The 22110-nt window shown below is 35.9% G+C and overlaps 3 protein-coding genes across 3 annotated transcripts; 2 read left to right on the forward strand and 1 right to left on the reverse strand.

Annotated features, from left to right (window-relative positions):
* Positions 1–37: 37 nt before the first annotated feature.
* On the forward strand, positions 38–6468 carry LOC126755019 (steroidogenic acute regulatory protein-like). Its single transcript, XM_050467277.1, has 12 exons — positions 38–207; positions 841–1067; positions 1249–1397; positions 1462–1620; positions 2386–2439; positions 2535–2667; positions 2743–2879; positions 3508–3660; positions 4357–4461; positions 4534–5183; positions 5286–5409; positions 5490–6468. The coding sequence occupies exons 2-12, from the start codon at positions 947–949 to the stop codon at positions 5580–5582; spliced, it is 1878 nt and encodes a 625-aa protein (XP_050323234.1). The 5' UTR covers positions 38–207; positions 841–946; the 3' UTR covers positions 5583–6468.
* Positions 6469–8416: 1948 nt separating this feature from the next.
* On the reverse strand, positions 8417–9042 carry LOC126755027 (neuropeptide SIFamide). Its single transcript, XM_050467293.1, has 2 exons — positions 8798–9042; positions 8417–8721 (listed from the first exon to the last, which is right to left on the reverse strand). Exons 1-2 carry the CDS (start codon positions 8922–8924, stop codon positions 8633–8635), a joined length of 216 nt encoding a protein of 71 aa, XP_050323250.1. The 5' UTR covers positions 8925–9042; the 3' UTR covers positions 8417–8632.
* Positions 9043–11742: 2700 nt separating this feature from the next.
* LOC126755279 (testis-expressed protein 9) lies at positions 11743–13583 on the forward strand. The gene is made up of 2 exons (XM_050467728.1): positions 11743–12648; positions 12718–13583. Exons 1-2 carry the CDS (start codon positions 11861–11863, stop codon positions 13310–13312), a joined length of 1383 nt encoding a protein of 460 aa, XP_050323685.1. The 5' UTR covers positions 11743–11860; the 3' UTR covers positions 13313–13583.
* Positions 13584–22110: the final 8527 nt, after the last annotated feature.

Here is a 22110-nt window from a genome sequence, read left to right on the forward strand (position 1 = left end):
TGAAGAGAATTTGCGAAAACGAGAAATTTGACATTTGTGCTTTTTCTTTGTTGGTATTAATTTATTTTGAGTGGTTGAAGTTGAAAGTTATTTTGTGAAATATTTGCAGATGTGCATATTAATTGATACTAGGTAACACATTCTAAGGAACAAAAGTTATATTATATTTATCCTAAAATATCTGCAGTTTTACCCGATAAATTGGTGGTAGGTAATCTCTTTTCCATAATATATGCAAATGAAATGTCACTGAAACTGTGCTCTATGTTTATTTTTCCACAATAGTGCTTATATATGTATGTATATATACTATGGTTTGGAATTTCTAAAGACACAATTGAATAAACAATTAATATATATACATTAGAGTGAAATAGGAGTATTACTTTGATCCATCTTTTTGACCTACTAGACTACACTCAAACAAATAAAAATGAGTCAGTTTCCTACTACGTCATGGAACATATGTATGTATGTATATGTCGGTGGCAAAATATAGTGAAATTATGCTTATCAGTGCTCGTACAGAAAAAAGTAAATAAAATAAACACATTGAGCAGGAAGGTACAATATAGCTATTAAATGCTTAACATTTCTTCAGCGTACTTAGCTGCATTAAATTTGTCATGATTGTTTATATTTGCATAAAATATGATATGTATGTATTGACCGAAATCGGCATTAAACAACTTCGTCCGCAATGAGGATTTGTATTTGTTCATATAATTCTTTATAGCGATTTTACTGGATTTAAAAAACTATAGCATTATACCAAATAGTATAAAAATATAAACAATAACTTATATTGCATCTTATAATTGCTTAAATTTGTATTTTCAGGAACAGTGAAGTATGTATCAAAAGTTATTATAGTTATTAATTTTTTACATACCCAATTCATATTGAAAATCACATACGGCTATATAAGCACTAGTAAATGTAGATTATGTCAGTTAGTGATGCCGATGAAATACGATCAGCTGCTGAATTGCTGATAACAAGCTCTAGACACCCTATGGCCTACCGCAGTACAATGAGTGGGCCAATGTCCCCCAATTATGATATGTGTAAGTATTTTAAAAATGTTTATTTTTAAACGTCTTAGGATTCAACTACAAAATTATTATCTGAAAAAATGAAGTCATTAAACATTTATTTTATAGTTGAGGTTTTTAATGGGATTTTCCATCAATATTATATTCTATTTGAAAAACTAAAAAAAGAATACTGAAGTTAATTTATTTCCAGCACGTACACATTCCATCAATTTGATCACCGAAGAATTTCTCGGCGGTTATATGCAGGATGGACGCATGTCCGTGGTACGTCGGTTTTTCTGTCTCTTCGTGCTGTTCGACTTGTTTTTCGTATCGTTACTGTGGTTAATATGCATAATGGTAAGATGGTTTATTAGAAATTAAGAAGATAAATAACCATTAATATCCATGTGCTTTATTTCAGATCAATGGAGACAATATATTTCAAGCATTTCAGAAACAAATCGTCCATTACACGTTTGGCACGTCGTTATTCGATGTAGTCGGAGCCGCCATATGCCGTTTTGTAGTACTCACATTTTTCTATGCGTTAATGTACATAAACCATTGGATTATAATTGCAGTGAGTAAACCTCAAAGTATACATATGTATGTATGTTATAGTATACATATGAATGTTATAGTTAAAGTTATACAATAATTGTATTTCCTAAATATTTTATTATTAACTTTTTTATATGAATTCAGTTGAATTTATTATAACGTCAGGAAAATTGGTTGTGTGGCTAAGCGCATAGGAAATTATATTTAAAGAACTACTTTGTATTAAAAGAAGTCACAGTTTAAGAAACTTGTTTCAATATACCCAGATCAGGGTATATTAAGTTTGCCACTAAGTAGTTCTTGGATGAAAACTCTTTTAATTGTTAAGATATCTTCAAGTAATCTTCTGAACAAATTGTTCAGTGGAGAGCCCTATAGCATATAGATGCCATATCGGCCAGTTTAAATTTCAATTTAGAACTTTTATGCTATAAGAAAAACACGGTAATATAGATTTAGTGCAACTAAAGTTATCGTTTTTTCTTGTGTTTTGTTTTTTAAATTTTTTTATTTACTGCGAGCGTGATTTTATTCACATTATAAAATATACACATACATAATAAAGTTGCTTTTTCTGATCACCCTACGAATGTACATACATACATACATACAAACATACATATGCATAACATCTAACATTTATCAGTATATAAATGCACTAAGGAAAAGGAATACATACAACCATACATACATCCAAGTGTATATGCACATCATAACGAGTATATCGCTAAGATATTTTCCATAATTCATTTAACTTGTAACTTATTTCACTTGTGTATTGCAGTTATCTACGAGTGGTTCATGCCTATTTTTAATCTCCAAAGTCTTCGTTTACGATGTGAGTCAAACATTCAGTTTTTGCGCATATTATATTTTATAACTGTAATTAATAAAATGAATATTAAATACTTACATGCATGCACACTTTTGCAGTGGGTTGATTCGCGCCAACAGGTTTTCGAGGTGATACTGATTATAACATCATTTGTATTGGCTTGGGGAGAGGCTTGGTTTCTGGATTGTCGCGTTATACCGCAAGAGCGCCACGCGCGCAGCTATTTTTCCTGTAAGTGCAAAAAATACATATTTTTATATATTTGTTATATAATAATTATACTAATTTTAATTTTTTTCGCTGCAGCAATAACAACTCCAGAACAGCGTTCGCCGATGATGGCACCATTTCTGGCTTCCCAACCGGGTCGCAATGTGCCGGAGAGTATTTTTTATTCACCACTAGAAACAGTGCACAACAGTGATGACGACGACGATGAACAGGTAAGTTTGTAAGACTTTGTGAGAGTTGTGTGGGCGTCGTATATTCTTACTATGCATATACTTTACATACACACATACATACATATGCCTAAAGTAAAATTTTAAATTCACTATCGAACTACTTGATAGTTCAATTGCTTCAAGGTCAATACCAGCATTGATGTTGACTGTAATAACGGCATCAATTAGCTCTTTGTTTTGCCCATCGGATTTGCATAGCTTGCACATATGTACACCGTACATATCGTTCTCTTTTCGCTTGTATAATTCTACTTCTTAGAATAGCAAAGTGCTCTGATTTATTCCAACTAATCAGTAAGCGACTATAAATTCCTAAAGTCAGGCATTAAAATTCAGTTGCATTTCAAATTAGGGATATTCAAATATAAAATTCGCATTGAAGTTGTGAACGCAGAAAATATTCAAATATTTACATTTTCAATTACATATAAAATGAAGTTTCTTTTTAAACCTACACCAAATGTCGTTTGTGGCTTTGGCATTGAAGTCATAAAACGACAATTTTCTCAAAACTCTGTTAACATGCAACAGGTTAACACTCTAAATCCAAAGTTGAAGATTATATTTTCATATCAGATTATAATTTCATAAAAATTTTCTCATACAGGATGAAGAATATCATCAAATGGCTTTGGATTGTGTGCGTAGAGCGTACGAACTTTTCGAATCGCCCGATTGGAAAGTGGAAAAGGTGACGAGCAAAGGTGATACCATACGTAGTACTCAACGTGAGAAGCTGGGAAAAATTTACCGACTCACAGTAAGTTTTTAGAACGAAATTTTAACTTTTTTTGTAGTTGCATAATGTAGTAATCAGGGTTATGCTAATAATAATTAAAATTTTTAATTACAATTTTGAAATTTTAATTTTTAGTCCTAACATACTTCAAATTTCTGAAAATTAACTTCTCAATCCAATTTTTAATCCAACAATTTTGTGATTAAATACTGAAAATTTAATTTTTTATTCAAAATGTTTGATATTAAAATGGAAAATTTGATTTTTTAATCTAATAATAAAAAAAAATTAATTTGATTAGAAATTGAGAAATTTTTTTCTTATTTAAAAATTGGAGTAACTTTCATATTGCAAAATGAAATGGAAAGGGAAAAAAGAAAGTAAAATTTTTTTACTGAAGTACTACAATTAAAAGCAATTAAATAAAAAATAACATAAAAAGCGTGTTTAAATTGAATTAATTTCGTTCTTTAATTAAATTTTTTTTTTGTTTTTAATTATAACGGAAATTGGCAATGCAAATATTTAATCAATTATTTGAAATTAAAAACTATTTTTAATTAAGATATGCGGGACTACAAATAAAAAAAAATCAAATGTTAATTTAATGATTTATTTAATGCATTTGTTGCAACCCTAATGGAAATACATTTATTATCATTCGTATTTTACCGCTATTTAATATATAAAATTATAATAATTTGAATATTTCTTAAGGGACGTATCAAGTATCCAGCCAAGGCACTGCTGGAAGAACTCTTCTATAGAATTGAAAGTGTGCCTAAGTGGAATCCGACTTTACTGGAATCGAAAATTGTGCATGTAAGTGTATTTCTATATTCTATACATAACTCGTATATACGATATAAACATAACAATAATTACTTTCTGCAGAAAATCAACTCCTACACAGATATTACATACCAAGCCAGTGTGGGCGGTGGCGGTGGTATGGTAAAGAGTCGCGATTTCATTAATTTGCGTTGTTGGCGACTCTTCCGTAATGGCAGAATGTGTGAGGAATCCGATAATGATGAAGAAGCCGACAGTGGCAGTGATACGGCTGGTCCGGCTAGTGTTTCCACCGTCTCCGATGATGACTCTGTAACGACTACACAACCCAGCAGTGTCGAAAGCAATCGTGCGAAATTCTCCAGCAGCGGCAGTGTAAAGGGGTTGCATGAAAGCGCTGGCGGTGATGAAGAAAATCGCAGTGGACGTGGTGGTCCTGCTTTTAAAACATTAAGTAAAAGTTTGGGTGCTAAAGATTTCAGCACGATTGTGCGTATTGATCCTGATGAACCGCCACCATTCGAAGAGGACACATTCGAGGATGCGCATGACAATGTTGATGATTTGACGCGTCTGGTGCAGAAAGAGGCACGTGCGGAAATGCAAACTGCACAACAGGAAAGTGGTGATACTGGCGATGGCGCAGCCGTAAGCGGTGCGCTGGGGGCGAAGGGCAGCAAAAATAAAGTATATTTAAGTGCGGCCATTAGTATTGATTATGCGCCAGTGCCGCCCACCACTAAGTATGTACGGTGAGTAAGAAAAAAATTTTAAAATGTTTTTTGTGATGAAAAAAAAATTTCCAAAATTACAATCCATTTTTATATTCTCTTGTAATTTTCGATCTATCAAAGTGGTGAAAATATTGTGGCCGGTTTTGCACTTCATGAGATTGCTGGTAAATCGGATGCTTGCATATTCGACTGGATTCTGTGCTTGGACTTAAAGGGTTACATACCACGTTATGTTTTAGACACTGTAAGTCTGCTAAACCTTTGAACTATTATCCATCTACACTATTATGTTGCATTTTAAAACCCTCCACTTATGCTTTGCAGGCCTACACTACTTTCATGAATGACTATATGAAATATCTGCGTAAATATGTAGCTGAATTACGCACAAAACGTAAACGTACGTCTAGAAAATAGCCGAAGTTAAATATGATCGCCAACAACAACATTGTCGATATATAGCTGCTAACGAAAGCGGGTATTATGTAATAGTAAATAAGTTTTTGTAGCTTTAGTTTCCATTATGTGTGTGTGGAATGTATTTTTTAACAATATAGTGCACAAACATTTTCATTTATACCCACAAAAAGAAAAACAAAAAAAAAAACAAAAACAAGAAAAAAGAAAACTAACCACATCCTAAAACTAATATAGTAATTTAAAATTGTTTAAAAAAAATCTAAAAAATAGGAAAATTATAGAACTGACATAGATCTTTATTATTGTAATAGCTTTACAAATTAACTGTTACTATTTGAAATTGTACAAGTTACAAAGCTACATATTTAATTGCTAATGATTGCTAAAAAAAAGTTTAAAACTGTTGCCCATAGCTTTGCAAACTATTTACTATAAAATTGAAAAGTTGAATATTTTTTTACACGATTGGGTTTGTCAATATAAGGAAAAAGTATAATTATGTACGTTCTCATCCGTACACATATATTTACATAGTTAGGTTAGAGCAAGTTTTCCAAGCTCCGCTATATTCATATAAAAATTCATTTCATTCAAATAACCGTGCGAGATTTCTTCGGCATTTTGTGTCTGTGTGGCATGTAAAAATTCATCGTTTTTTAATATTTCATGACATATTAAGTGATAGTATACAATTTGTAAACATTAAACAGTAAATATAATGTAACAAATATAACACAATAATCAAAATCAAAAGGACTGATGAATGATCAATTTCTGATGCTAATTAAAATGGCTGTTCTGTTATTGGTTTACATATATACGTACGTTTGTATGCTTTATGTTTTTACGGAAATAAATATACATATATATATCTGATTGAAAATGCTACCAAAATGATTTCGTTGAATCGGACAATGAAATCCGGTCTGTTCCAGTTACGAATATTCGTTTATTATGTTATGTATCACTGGAGGAGCTACGAATATTCGATTATTATGTTATTGTAGTAGTAGAAAACATTCCTGGAGGAGTTAAAAGTTCTTGGATGGACGTACACCCGATCGTTGGAATCTTAGATGCGCTGTCAAACCAACATAAAGCTTCGTCAGGTTTTCATTATTGGTTTTTTTGAGTGAAGTTCATTGCTACTTATTATAGCCTGTTGTAATATATGTACACCAAATAGCTTACTTAGCTGTCTTCGATTCTCCATTCCTCTACTCGCTTCTGCTCTCTTCCTCTCTTTTTACATGTAAAAACACAAACAAAGGTATAGAGTTGAACTCAATATATGAGTGTATTTCGCTATTCATTGTAACAAAAAAGCACCCCCACGACAATTCCCACGTACCTGAATTGGCCCGGATTTCATCCGGCTTTTGAAAAAAATACAAAAAGAAACAAAAAAGCACCCGGAAATTGCAACTAGATTCCCGGCTAAATGTTATTACAAAAAATGTATTTTGCTAAGTTGGTAGAACTATCCTTAATTACCATGCCAAATATGCTGCTTAAGTCGGTAAACCTCAGTAGTGTGTTGCGATTTTTACAATGGATAAAAATATCAAACAAACAATTTGTCTAAAATTTTCTATTTCTAATCAAATTCCGTGTGCTGAATCGATGCAAATGTTGGAAAAGGTGGTTCAGTTTTATAAAAACACAAGCCTACGAGTGGTACAAAGTCGTTCCGGACTACCTTCGACCTTTTCAACCGATGAAAATATTAAAAAAGTGAAGGATATGGTGCTTAAAAATCGTCAGGTAAGTGTTAGAGAGATGGCAAGAGAGCTCGACATTTCTCGCGAGTCCGTTCGAATGATTTTGGTGGATATTTTATCCATGAAACACGTTCTTGATCGACTCGTCCCGATAAAGCTAATTTTTTTCAAAAATAGTACCGTAAACAGGTCTCTTCGGACATGCTTGACTGTGCGAATTCTGATTCCACATTCATGGATACTATTATAACTGCCTGTGAGACACGGGTTTATGAATTTTACATGCAAACAAGTCAACAATAAGTGGAATGGAGGGGAAAATCCGAGCCGAAAGCAATAAAACCACGCCAAAGCCTTTTAAAAATCAAGGCATCATTGTCTATTTCGATATTCGTGTTTTGATGCATCATGAATTTGTTCCGGAGGGATAGACGGTTAATAAAGAGTTCTATTTGACAGCTGATTGTTTGCGACGCGAGAAGCTTGCCTCTGGCGATCATCACGGCTACGGAATCCTTAAAAATGCTGCGAAAATGTTTGGGGAGTCTACTTTATCACGAACAAAAATGTTTGAGAGGCATAAAGCATTCAGTGAAGGTCTTGAAATCATCGAAAACTCTTCTTTCAATTCGTCCTCTGTTAATGACGATAACATACATATGTACATATGTTAAAGAAAACATATGTTTGAAAATTGTCATGTTTTCATCAGAAAGATAGCAGCGGATCTCTATATCTCTTACGGATCAACTCAATGATTACGGCTAATGTTTTGTGTATGAAGTATGTCAATGCTAGACTTGTATCAAAAGAACAGAATCTTTTGCAAAAACGAAGTAAAGATAATAAAGATTGTATTAAAATACATGAAAAATTTGCTTGTCAACTCCAAACTTTTCCTAGCAAAACATCGCATGGTCGTTAGTCATTGCCATCTAGAGGATGAGATTCTTTCGCTTTTGAGTTCTTTTAAACATAAGTAGTCATAAACTGATATCGATTCCTTCACAAAGAACAACCCTAATGTAGAAAATCATAAAAACAAAGAGGATTCAGACTAACAACCATAACTTAGTAAAGAATACCACTTTCTCTAAATTTTGTTTCTGCTTTACGGAGCATTTGCTTTATTGAATAAATATTTTTTATAACATTATTACTGATATATATGTATGTAAATTATTTAATTTTTATGTACACATATGCGTATAAATATTTCAAAGCCACGTTTATAATAATTTTACTTAATTTTAGACATAAATATAGAATATCGTTAGTTTTCCGGCGCTTTATTTATAGCATGCGGTCCGCACCCCTGGAGTTGGCTTATTTGCTTTCGCCTTGTGGAAACCATGATTGACACGCTTCCAATGCAATTTCGCACATTGCAGTGACAGTTTTGGCATTATCATAATCTGAAGAATAGAAGACGAGGCAAAATTAAATAGCCTGAGAACAAAATGTAAATTCAGAGTCAAAAGCTTTACTTACCCAAGGAGTTGCGTTTGCCAAAGATGCTGCCATTGAATGGTGGCTTCCGGTAGGCCGCCTCGCCGAAGCTGCACATGCAGACGGCCAAGATCAAAGCTACGAAACATACAGTGCAGAATGAACGCATTTTATATGTAATAGTAGATGTAGTGGTGGTTGCTTAGGATCTTTTTGTGCTTTTGGCAGTGATGCGTTTGCTTTTAGTTTGCTTGCTGTGATGCTCGAATGCAACTGATGTCGATTGCTGACACAGTTGCCGCTTTTATACGATTTCAGTGAACACCTAGGGCATAAAGGACTGCTTGTTCTTACAGTTACATTTTCATAGCCTTATCAGCTAATAATTGCTTTGCTTTAGTTTCTAATTAATGTGTGAACTCCCTAAGGAGCTTGAGCGGTGGCAAGCTCTAGTCACATTGATTGAATATTAATTGAATACTCATATGAGCTCACATACCTAACATACATACATACTTGTACATATATCCATGTATTATCACAGCTAGGTGCACACTCCGCTTTAAGATAATAGCGATTTTGAAGTGTGTTATATCTTCGGTTATGCACAGTTGAGATTATCTTGTAACCAGGATTAACTTCCAAAATATTGATTTCAGGCTCGAGATTCATTGTTGAACCACGCTCGTAAATAAGTGGTACCTTGGTTGAAGTATTTTTCGACGTACCCACTTTATTCGTACAGTTTTATAGAAAAATACTTTTTTTTTTGGAGAAATCCCATTGAGTTATTGAATCCAGAGAATAATGTGAATATAGAGCAATTCGAGGTCCAGTTTATGTAAAAGTGACTTGCTGCATTGCTTTGATGAATATCGCATTTTTTCTTTCAGAAAGGATACTTTTCCGAGATTTCGAGTTTCCAATATTCCAAAAATGCTAAATAAAAAGTGATCCGTTTCAAGGTCCCATACTTTTTTAAAGAAAAAACTTGGCCGCGGCTACGTCTCAAATGGTCCACCTGTTGAATAAAATTTTCGATGACTCGCTTGAGCATTTCGATCAGTAACTGGCGAAAGACAAGCGCGATGGTTTGCTCCAAGGTCTGAATCTAAGCGGGATTGCTAGACTTTGCATAGACTTTGAACTTTACATATCCCCATAGGAAAAAGTTTAATGGTGTGATATCACACGTTCTTGGTGGCCAATCGACCGACCCAAAACCGATGTTTTTTTTTGGATGAAATGGCAGCTCTTGAATCTTTTCTTGTTGCTATTCGTTCCAAATGTGGCAATTTTGCTTATATTACATATCCATTGAGCCAGAAATGGGCCTCATCTCTGAACAAAATTTGGCTCGAAAACGTCGGATTTTATACACACATCCATCAGTCCGAGTTGCTGCGAACTGCGCCGAATCGACTCTCTACGGTCTTCGTGTACACTCTCAGCTACGGTTGCTATATTTTCATAAATGGGTACAGGACGTGGTCTTTTCGATCGAATATTATCCAATAATGAATGCTGGGTCTCAAGATGAGTGATGGTGCTCAGTAGGCCGTGAATTTAAATAAAGTTGAACGATTTGTAAACGCTGTTCAGACGTAAGTCTTTCCGTGATGAAATTCCAAACAATACTGAACAAAATTAACATGACAGCTTGATACGACTCATGCGTGATCTGTCTAAAAAGGCGATTGAAAAAAGCACCTCTACTTGGATCACTCGTAATAGTCGCTATTGATATCTTGCACGTTATAAAATTTAGACGCATCTATCTAAATTGAACCGGACTGTTCCATATTTACTACTCGCGCAAACTGAATTGATATACATACATACATATATATATTTTTTTTCTGAGGTTAGTACAACCTTGTTATGGTTTGATCTCAAAATGTCAATTAGTATGTGTTTTTGTGTTGTCTGTTGACGACGTGAGAGCTGTGTCTGGAGATAATATGGAATGGAATAATAAAATTGAACGAATTCGCTTTCGAAACGAATCGCGCCTACAGAGTTATTGACGAGTTTTGGGGAGCCTACTTTATCACAAAAACAATTGTATGAGTGGCAGAAAGCATTCAGTAAAGGTCCTGACTTCATCGAAAACTTGTCTCAAGCGTCCACACACATCTTTGATATAACGATGACAACATCGAAAAAGTTAAAGAAACAGAGCTTGAGAATCGTCGCGTTGGCTTAGCGATATATTACACTTGTATATTTATCCAAGAGTTCATTTCTAAATTAAAGAGTGAAATATTGCCTAATAAGTAAATGCATTGAGAAGTCAGCCACTATTAGAAATCACTTGTTCCATAAGTTTAGACTTCAGATGAAGATCGCAAAGTTTAACGCTTAGCCAACCTCAATACGAAAATGGTTTATAGCAAACAATATTGAAGGAAGAAAAAAATGGCTCTTCTCAATGCGTTTGCATGGAAATTTTTGTTTACATACCTACAAATATACTTGTATATTTGAGTGTCTTATATCTGAATTCTAAAAATTTTACTGGATCTTCCAATAAAAAATAATTACATATATGTACATACATACATGTAATTTGTCATACTCAGTTTATTTACTTACTACCAAAATAATGGTGCATAATTCAACAACCCCACAACCTAACCGAAATGTAAACAAATCACCCCCCTGTTTACCCACCGTTTACCATAACACCTCAAACATGAAGTAGCAACGATAGCGACAGTGACAACAAGTCGGTGTAATCAATGCGCGCCATCACCAAGAGCACCGTTCAAAATAATAAATAACAACTGGGACAACCTCACTTTTAGCCAGAGTATTTTACCCGCCCACGTCCCCTGAATTTTCTTCCTTTGAGTTTGTACGAGCGGCGTAAGGAGTTAGAGCCCACAATCACTTTGTAACTCCAGTAGCTGACCAAGAGTGTTGGAGTGCGGAAGCAAATTGTATATCTAAATCGTTTGCTATATCACTCAAAACTAAAAGTCAAAATCAAAACTGAAAATTGGCCTCATATGAAAAATTAAATGTTAAAAATTTTGATTTTAATGCAAAATTTCGCTTTTGTGTATTCGTTAAAAAATTTCTGTCAAAATTTTATAAGAGGCGATGGCCGAACTGCTATCGCGCGAAAAGGAATTCATTAAATTGAATCAAGAGTTGGACCAGCTAAACGTCACAGCATTGGATCAACAACTACAACAGCATCAAAAACAATTGCCGCATCAACATCCCAATTGTAATAGTGTGGGGAATAGTGGCAGTAGCGGTAGTGCCGCTGGTACGAACACTGGGAGCGCCATTTATAACGGCACATCCAAGTCAACGACTAACAAGACTGATCAACGATATTTCACCTATACAAAGTCCAAGGGCGCAAGTACTTTGCTCAAAAAACGTCTCAACAATGTTACGGCAGGTGGTGGGTTAAATGCTAATGGCGCTGGTGATGGTGCCTGCGATGTGCTCTCGGATTTACCCACCGAACGTAACCATACACATCGTACACATACGACACGTAAATCGACGCAACAATCATCCACCTCCAATACGCCCAGCATACGTCCGGATGGTGATAATGTTTTAACAGCACACTCAGAGACGCCGAAAACCAATCGCACGAGCAGTACATTGCATAGGAAGCAAATTAAGAGTCCGGAAAGTGGTACACGGCCGTATGGGCGTTCGAGTAATTGTAGTTCAAGGATCAAAGAGACCGCTTTCACAGTTAAATATCGCAATCCGAAATTCGTACAGAGTCCCTCTTTGGAAGTGCTAATACGTGATGAGAGCGCATCGATGCGTGCGAAGGCCAGCAGCGAAATTGACGATGGCTACTCTTCGCGACGTTCTCTTGAAACAGGCAGAAAGCATATTAGCTCCGATGGACTCATTAAGTATGCTGTGAAACATATACAAACTTTGCGCATATAACTTATTATTATTTTTTAAATTTATTTTCGCAGATTTCTCAAATCCAAAATAGCCATACTCGAAGAGGATCACGAACGCATTTCACAAGAGATGACACAACAAAAGGAGCTGCTCGAAAAGACATTGGAACGCAACAAGAAGATCGAACAGCAACGCGATCAGGCCTTCGCCAAACACAATGCAATTGCCGAACAATTGAGCAAGACGGAGACACAACTTGAGGAGGTGAATAGACGTTTGAAGGAACGTAATATTGAACAGGGTGGTCAGCAGAAGGAGCTCGAGACTGCACGCCGTGAGCTGAAAATGTTGTCTCAAACTAACACCAATCTCGAGAAGCGTTTGTATCGTGCCAATGAAGAGTTGGAGAATACGAAGAGCGCATTGGCGTTGTTAAAGAATACCGAACGTGAACTCAAAGAGTCGATGCGTGTCGATGGCGAGACTAAGGATAAACAGATTAAAAGCTTGAAGAAGCAACGTGCCGATCTACTTAATGCCTACAAGAAACAACTCTTTATTATCGACAATCTCAAGCGACAGAATATTTGTATGGAACAATCGAAGATGATTAGTTTCGGTGAAAAAGAATTCGCAAAAGTACTCGAGTGGAACACGAAGTTATAGGTGATGTATGAATGATATTTCTGTGATAAATGTATCACTTCGTCATTCATGCTATATGCCTAATTACTTAACTACTTGTATGTCCATGCATTGACATTAACCTGCTAAGTCCAACGATATCTAGTCCTTCCACATGCGTGTGAACATTTTAAAGAGATAATTTCATCATTATATATGGGTCAGAACCATTATTGTGGTATTTGTGAGTAAGTAATACTTATTAATAAAGGTTGCATTGCTAAAATGCTATTCGCCTTATAAATATCGAAAATGGAGTGTTTTAATGGCGTTAAGCCCAGCTTCAAATGTTCTTCACGATAGCTATTATAATCGCTGTGGTATGTATTATATTCATCATAGCCTGTTGTTTATGCATTCCTACCTTTACTTTTATCCACGCACTGTTGTTGATGAGCTGTTCTTCCTTAGATCGACAGTACAGATCCCCAAGTTGTTACCATTGCGACATGACTCTCACAGTTTGTACTCTATTTATTTTTCATCCTGATTCTGATTGTCGTCTGAGAGTTACTCGGTACTTATCGCAATTGTTTCGGTTTGTCAACCGGACTACTTTGAACTTGTGCTTAATATGTTTGTTGTCGTTTCCTACGAGAGTCTGATATGTGTCTGTTAGTAATGATAATCATGTTCGGGAGCATTTGTATTAGACCATATTCAGAGCAAGATATTCTGTTTTAGACACATTCGACATCTTCAACTTTACGGCAACGAATTCTAGAGCCAGATTACTACGTCAAGGAGAGAATTATTATTAGATGACTATTTTCCTTTTCAGCCTCTTAGTTAATTCAGGAGACAGGCATATGGAACTACAGATATACAAGTATAAGTAGGCATTCTACTCAATGAACTCAATGCTAGGGGAATCTGTAGCTGTTTGAAAAATGTAATAAAATATCTTCTTCTTCTTTACTGGCGTAGACACCGCTTCCGCGGTAATAATTGAGTTAACAACAGTGCGTCACTCGATTCTTCTTCTCGCAATGTGGCGCCAATTGGAGAATCCAATCCAAACCTGGTCCTTTTCCAATTGGTCATTAAACAGAGTGGAGGTCTTCCTCTTACTCTACTTCTCCCGGCGGGTACTGCGTCGGAAGCATTCAGAGATGGAGTGCTTTCGTCCATTCGGACAACATGACGTAGCCAGTGTAGCCGTTGGTCTCAACAACCGCGCCGTTAGTTCTGCTTTCTCCAGGATGGACGAAGAAAGCCGAACTAAGAAAGCGAAGTAAATGGGTCTGGTGGTGAACGAGGGCAAGACGAAATATCTCCTGTAACAAGCAGTCGTCGCACTTGCGACTAGGCTCTCACGTCATTGTTGACAGTCATAACTTCGAAGGCGTAGATAATTTCGTCTATCTTGGAACCAGTATTAACAGCAACAACAATGTCAGCCTCGAAATCCAACGCAGAATAACTCTTGCCCACAGGTGCTACAACGGAGTGAGTAGCGAATTGAGAAGTAAAGTATTCTCTCGACGAACAAAAACCAAACTCTATAAGTCGCTCATTATTCCCATTCTGCTGTATGGTGCAGAGGCATGGACCATGACAGCATCTGATGAGTCGACGTTACGAGTTTTCGAGAGAAAAATTCTGCGAAAGATTTATGGTCCTTTGCGCATTTTCCACGGCGAATATCGCATTCGATGGAACGATGAGCTGTACGAGATATGCGACGACATTGATATAATTCAGCGAATTAAAAGACAGCGGCTACGCTGGTAATTATAAAATATATGCTATTGAGAAATAAATCGGAATTCCACTTCATTATCTCAAGAGTTCAAGCCCATCCCTCAAAGTATGGAAGTACGCTCCTTTAATATTCAGTTCACTTTATTCTATTCGCATTAACTTTTACTCGGTTCCTTGTACATATACATAGTACCTACAATAGGTTAACACTACATAAACATATTATATGCGCTTACGGTAAAACATTATATTTCACTGCGTGTGGGATAACTCGCATACCAAATGTGTGGGTGCTACATCTAATCACATTTCATTGTCTATTACTAATTTTGATGCCTTACTTGTCGTATTTATCTAGGTATACATGTTCTTTTCACAACTTTACCCCCAACATATGGAAATGCTAATTTGTCAGCACGCACACGAGTTGCTTTATTGAATTATTCGCATTAAATTTGGCATAAATCTTTGAGAATTAAATGGAGAGACGTTGAAGAATGTGTCATGGATTGTAAGTGACCGAAAATCTTAATGATTCATAGCTTTATAAGTACGTCAGTGGTTCTATAATAAGTAAATTTTAATTTATGTACATACATATGTATGAATGAAATCTAATATATAAAATTCTCGTGACACGGTGTACGTTATTGAACTCCTCTGAAACCGCTCAACCGATTTTCGTGAATCTTAGCGTGCATATCGGCTAGGGTGGAGAATCGGACAACATCTATTTTTCATCCTCCTAAATGTTAAGGGAAATTGGAAAATTACCAAAAAGTAACATTTTTCCATACAAATTTTTTTTTTCAATTTTTGTTTGTTTTGTTTTTCAATATTTTTATTTGTCAAATATTTGAATCATTCAATTTCGGTCGCATGCTTTTTTTCTTCCGGCTATATACATACATATATATAAGAAAGTTGTGTTAGTTACACCATTTATAACTCAAGAACGGCTGAATCGATTTAACTGAAAATTGGTGCGAAGGTAGCTTAGAACCAGGCTAAGGACATAGGATACATTTTATCTCTTTTTGTCAAAATTTAATTCAACTCATAAATACAAAGATTATATTTCAAATCATTCTCCTTTCCTTGAATATATGCGTACAATTTTAAACAGATTCTTCCTCAAAACTAATACAATTGCTAAGTATTTGGAATAGTAGAAAAGAACTGCAACCAAATACGCAGTGAAATAGATTATAACTGGCTCAGTAATCCAGCCGATTTTTTCGTCTTTCCACGCCTGAAAACCGGTTCACCATGTGCAGTCCACTAGAGTGACTGTCGATTGAACTCCAGTGAGAAATGATGGAGCTATGTTTCTATTGTCACACACCGACGCAAAAATTCGGTTTTATTTCAATTCAATGATTCATTCTCAGAATCAGTTATTCGTTGTTCTGTTGGATTATGAACTTGCGAGGCAACCACTTTGTATAGAGCTTTCTCCTCTTTAGAGCATCATTGTCCTCGGTTCCCCAAAAAGCAATGCTTTATTATTACACGAAATGCTTTATGATCCATTTTTTTGTAAACTAACACAAGTTGCTTCAGAAAAATGCTATATCTCATTAACGAATAGTTATAATGCAACTAATAGAAATTGTATAGATGGTAGTAGTAGTATTATCTATGTATCAGCCACAGCGAAGCGTGGACGGGTCCTCTAGTTTCTATATAAAATATGTATATTTTTTATGTGCCTTATATGAATGAAGGTTCTTTTTTTTTGAAAGTTGTGCCTTGTCCCAAGTTTCTCACATTTTTTCAATACTTTTGACATATTTATGCATGTGTATAAGAATGCAAATTCTGGTTATAATCGCTTGGAAATATGAATAGTGTCTGATGAAGCAATATTTCTCACTATTCAACTATTCCTTCAAGTTAATGGGAAATAGATAACACAGAAGTATTTTAATCGATATTCAATCACATTAATGTTTTAGTATATGTATAGTATATTCGAGCGATAGCCAAAAATTCGGAAAAATGGTGTATGCGGGAAATGTTCTACTAAAACTGGTTTCGAGCCAGCGATTTTTTGGGTGAAGGCTTATTTTTCGGTATTAAAAATATTTCTTTGTCAGCTTTTGAGACGACCGAATGAAATTGCGTTGTGACATTCTATCGGTCTTTTGTCGAAAACACTGTATCTCTCATACAATCGACTATTCCATTCCATATGTGACGCTATTGATAATTTCGGTTGTTAAAATTTTTTTTTGCTTTATAAAAATATGCAATACATAATTATGTCTGAAACTTTTTTTGTATAAGAGTTCGTGATTAAAGTCGTATTTATTCTAGATTGCAGAATTTCATTAATAGTTGGCATATACCTTTTGTGTGACGTCAGCTTAGCAATCATGCGAGAGAATGCTCAACTTATGATCAGCATAATACTACTACGTACTATTTATAACACCATCATCAAGAACTGCAGCCGCTCGACCTTCCCAACTGGCATCGCTTTGCTCTATGCGCTTTTGAAAAGTTCCAAGAAGATCCGACGTTTTCCAGCCAAATTTTATTCAGCAATGCGGACCATTTCTGGCTCAATGGATATGTAAACAAGCAAAATTGCCGCATTTGGAACGAAGAGCATCCGGAAGATATTCAAGAGCTGATATTTTATCCAGAAAAAAAATTAATGGATTAATAGAGAGAAAACTTCGGTGATCAGATAATTTCACGATTTGGGCCAGTCGATTGCTCAATAAAATAGTATGTAGCATGCATAAGACATTATATGAGTTATCTTAATAATATTGCGAGTTTTTTTTTATAACGGTGCGTCTTTGTGCTTGGAATGAATAAAATCGGGTGAAAACTCGCCCTAGAGCCCATATAACTAAGAAGTATCTGAAATTATGCACCTGAAGGTACTTCCCTGGCTTTAATCCTTGCAAGTTGTAAGAGTAAAAAATGTTCGATTATAACCGAACTTCGCCTTTCCTTGCTTGTTTCATTTTACTTTTGTAAGAAGTTCTGCTGGCAACGCAGAGACACCTTTTTCCGAGGAATTGAAAAGGTATGATATTTTAGATATACTTTTTTCGAATACCTAGCTCTGCAAGTTCAAGCTTGCATCTGCAAATTCTTCATATTTGCAATGTTTGACTACGTATGGTGCCAGGAATGGACAGCTAACAGCGTTTCTTGAACATCAAATTTTTCTGCGTTTGGACGAAGGAGTACCACGACACATGACATAATAAAAGCATTGCCAATACCAACAAACAAGGCAACTAGTGTTGATAACAATTACACCAAACATGTTTTGTTTTACACAGACTCGAGCTTGGCATCTAACCCATAATTTTTCCCCATATACTAATCAGATAACAAAACTGCGAGAAATAAGAAAAGGGTGGAACTACAAGAAAATATTATGACAGCTCTAATTTTCCAAGTAAACTCAAACTAATTACGTGCACACAAGCACATACATTGGTATGTCGCTTACGTATCTTCATCAATGTTCATTGCGCGCATACGCCTGAATACATATTCACACGCACACACGATGTCTTCTTCACACAGCTACACAGAGCTCCACATGCCTTATATCCGCATTTACGCATAGCTGGCAGCCGCTTAGAGTCGATCGACCATCATCCTACTGTCAGTCCATTGGCCATGCCTGCGTTATTACATCGGTCCGTTGATTGGACCACCGTCCTTCATTGCTGCCACTGCAGCAGGTACACACGGCCGGGCCGTTACGGCTGCCAAACGCTTCACTTAGCCCAGCCCGGCTGCAAGTGTTGTTGGCTGCAACGGATGCTGCAGGTTGCACTGCCGTTGCCATTGTCGTGTCAGGCAGCCGACTTACTTACGCACATATATATGTACCTAAGAGCAGGCAGGACGGCCACTGATTTGTGCCGATGTGCGAATGCTTGGCGTTGGCTATTGACTTTGACGTTTCTATTTTTAAACGTGAGACAATAAATATTCTGTGTAAAATTTATGCGCTCGATGCACGTGAGCAGGGATTTAAAGAAATAACCATTACTGCCAAGTATTTACATCGTTCTTATTTACAGTACGATAGATTGGCTGAGCAAAATGCTATCTGTAAGCCATTGTGGAGTTATGTTAAATAATAGACAGCTATGACACAAACACTTATGACTGATGAATGAACGGCAATGGTAGAGGCATTGTGTGGCAGTTGGTAGACACCACTAAATGCTGGCATCACTTGAATAACTTAATCCTTTTTTACTTCGTTTATTGAGCGCAAATAATTAAAATCGCCTTGGCTTTTGTTGTTGGGTTGTTGGCTGGTCAAGTCAAACTGACAGGAGTTAACAATCCATGGATCATTCGACAGTGTAAATCTTATTTCAGAAGTGCACGAAGTTTTGCTCCGTTGTCGATATGTTTTTTTCATAGCCGCGCCGGCGCAGTGGTCATTACTGACACCCACATACACTTAAGTCGGTTTATATATTACTTAAAAGCTAAGTTTGAAATAATTATAACATATTTTTTGAAGTAATCTAAAACTAATACTTCGCATATGCAGTTTTTATAGGTGCCTCAAAAAAATTGTTAAGCTTTGTACACTAAAAACAAAAAACGAAAACAAACTGAGTCAAAATTTTATCCATTTATTTTCTTCTGATCTCTCAATTTTAATACCCGGAGTATGTTAAGTTTGGCACGAAGTTTGTAACAAGAAGAATTAAAGGTTGGATTCCTCTTTAAAATATGTATGTATATAAATGACCAGTGTGAAGACCTGAGTCAATTTTAGCTCAGATCACTATAGCATACATATAGTTGTCATACAAAGTAGATGTACCTTTTCAATAGCCTTTATTTGACAGATCGCGAGTGAGTCTTGTTAAGCTGTCATGTTATTTTTGTTCAATATTGTTTGGTATTTCAACATGGAAAAACTTACGCCTGAACAACTTTTACAAATCGTTCAACTTTACTACGAAAATTCACATTCTGCAAAGAATGTGTTTAGCGCGCTTTGTCCAACTTATGGTCAACATAATCGGCCTATTGAGCGTACTATTCGCAATGCTACCACTCATCTTGAGACCCAGCATATATGTTACATATTCCACGCTTTTCGCGTTGACATAAGGATTCTAAGAAGATTCGATTTCGGGCCAAATTTTATTCAGCGGACGGGCTCATTTCTGGCTCAATGAGTATATAAACAAGCAAAATTGCTGTATTTGGGACGAAGAGCAACATGAAGAGATTAAAGAGAAGCCATTTCATCCAGAAAAAGCAACGGTTTGGTGTCCGGTGGAATCATCGCTTCATATTTCTTCAAAAATGATGCCTGAAATTGAAGCTTGCGATCTCCGGGACATTTGGTTTCAACAAGCCTGCGCCACTTTCCACACATCGCATCAATAAATAAATTTCACGTTTTGGGTTGGACGATTGATAAATGATATCACCGTTAAACTTTTCTTGGGAAATATGTAAAGTCTAAAGTCTATCCGGACAATCCCGCTTCGATTCAGACCTTGGACCAAAACAGTACGTGTGTTATTACCCAGTTACTATTCGAAATGCTCGAATGAGTCATCGAAAATTGGGTTCATCGGATGGACCATCTGAGACGTTGTTGCGGCCAAAAAGATAATCTTTAAAATATAAATGCTAAAGAATTTGAAGTTTCTTTGTTTTTTCATTGTGTAGTACATTATTACAGTTAGTTTTGGTAGGTTTATTTTGATCGCTAATGGAAGCGTGTTAAACTAACTTTAATTCCATATTTAACCATGGTTGCAATTCATTTATTTATGCAATAACAAAATGCTTGCAGAAAAACAAAAAATAAGTTTTACTATTAAAAATTGTCCGAAAATATCAATATCGCTCTATAGTTCGATTCTAGTTTTCAAACTGAAAATCCCGCAGTGGAATCAAAGAGCGGTTGGACCATAAACTCTCCCTCTTCGATGACGACCGTCAAAAATTAGTTTACCGAGAGCCCACGTGATCGACCAACGGTTTTTGATGAACCACTCTCAGGTCCACCGAAAACTGCTACCTCGTGACAAAAAAATCTAGAAATATCTCATATTGATAGACTCCTGATCGAAGGAGCGCTAATAATATAGGTAGACCCCTGATCGAAGGAGCGCTAATAATATAGGCATCCCAAAAGACTATATATGGCTTATGCATTAAATATGGAGCATGAAATAGATTTAGGTGAGATGGTTGCATCTTCCGGACAACAAGCGCAAACGTAAAACAACTTCATAGTAGTGTTTTTCGCCATTTAGGCGCAAGACGAAGAAGTTTGAAACCAAAGCATACCAGGGATCAAGGCATAATAGACTTTACCGGGTGCCCCTGAACTGACGAATGCAGAGATATTTACCAGAAATGTAACGGTCACCGGTTTCGCAAGGTGTAATCTACATCGACTACCAAGAGAAGGAAAAACGGCCACAGGACTGCATTATGCCGAACTCTTGGATGGATTTGCCGAAAAAACAGTCCGGTGTGTCAAAGAAAAACTTGGCCTTCCTGCTGGTCAGAACTACGCCTTCGTAACGGTCAAATTCGTCGAATTATGTTACGAAGTGCTACCAGATTCATGTAAAGAATCCGAGCGAATGTCTTTGTTTCCAGACTTGAAAAAGTCACCTGCCGGGAAGAAATTTGGACTTTGCAGACTGTCAAAAATCGTATTTTAAAACGGGTTCAATAAAGTGAGTTAAAAATCGCTATTTTTCCAATATTTTCGTTTTACTTTTGTAAGCAATTACTTATCGTTCTCGGATTAAATATCAACTTTGAAATCTTGAATACAAGTATAAGACAATATATCTAGCACGCATATATGTAATGGAAGTAATACTATATCCAAAATTAAAGAATCAATGTGCCAGATATATTGTTATCCAACAGTAAATACGAATAGAGCGCGTGAAAACGGCGAAACAAGAAGACGACACGCATGATTGCAGTATAAATATGCAAAAGCGCCCACACAAGCACGTACGTAAGTCTGCTCAAATATACATACATACACGCGCATCAGTGAGTATGATTGCCATTGAAGAGCAGCAGCA

This window comes from Bactrocera neohumeralis, chromosome 4 (assembly GCF_024586455.1).
Source record: "Bactrocera neohumeralis isolate Rockhampton chromosome 4, APGP_CSIRO_Bneo_wtdbg2-racon-allhic-juicebox.fasta_v2, whole genome shotgun sequence".
NCBI lineage: Eukaryota > Metazoa > Arthropoda > Insecta > Diptera > Tephritidae > Bactrocera > Bactrocera neohumeralis.

Bases quoted from the DNA above. Each gene is read 5' to 3' on its own strand.
- LOC126755019 (XM_050467277.1), top strand. From the start codon at position 947: ATGTCAGTTAGTGATGCCGATGAAATACGATCAGCTGCTGAATTGCTG. The intron at 2,668-2,742 runs GTAAGTGCAAAA...TTTTCGCTGCAG, and splicing joins CGCGCGCAGCTATTTTTCCT to CAATAACAACTCCAGAACAG. The intron at 3,661-4,356 runs GTAAGTTTTTAG...ATATTTCTTAAG, and splicing joins GAAAAATTTACCGACTCACA to GGACGTATCAAGTATCCAGC.
- LOC126755027 (XM_050467293.1), bottom strand. From the start codon at position 8,924: ATGCGTTCATTCTGCACTGTATGTTTCGTAGCTTTGATCTTGGCCGTC. The intron at 8,722-8,797 runs GTAAGTAAAGCT...TCTATTCTTCAG, and splicing joins TGGCAAACGCAACTCCTTGG to ATTATGATAATGCCAAAACT.
- LOC126755279 (XM_050467728.1), top strand. From the start codon at position 11,861: ATGGCCGAACTGCTATCGCGCGAAAAGGAATTCATTAAATTGAATCAA. The intron at 12,649-12,717 runs GTATGCTGTGAA...TTATTTTCGCAG, and splicing joins AGCTCCGATGGACTCATTAA to ATTTCTCAAATCCAAAATAG.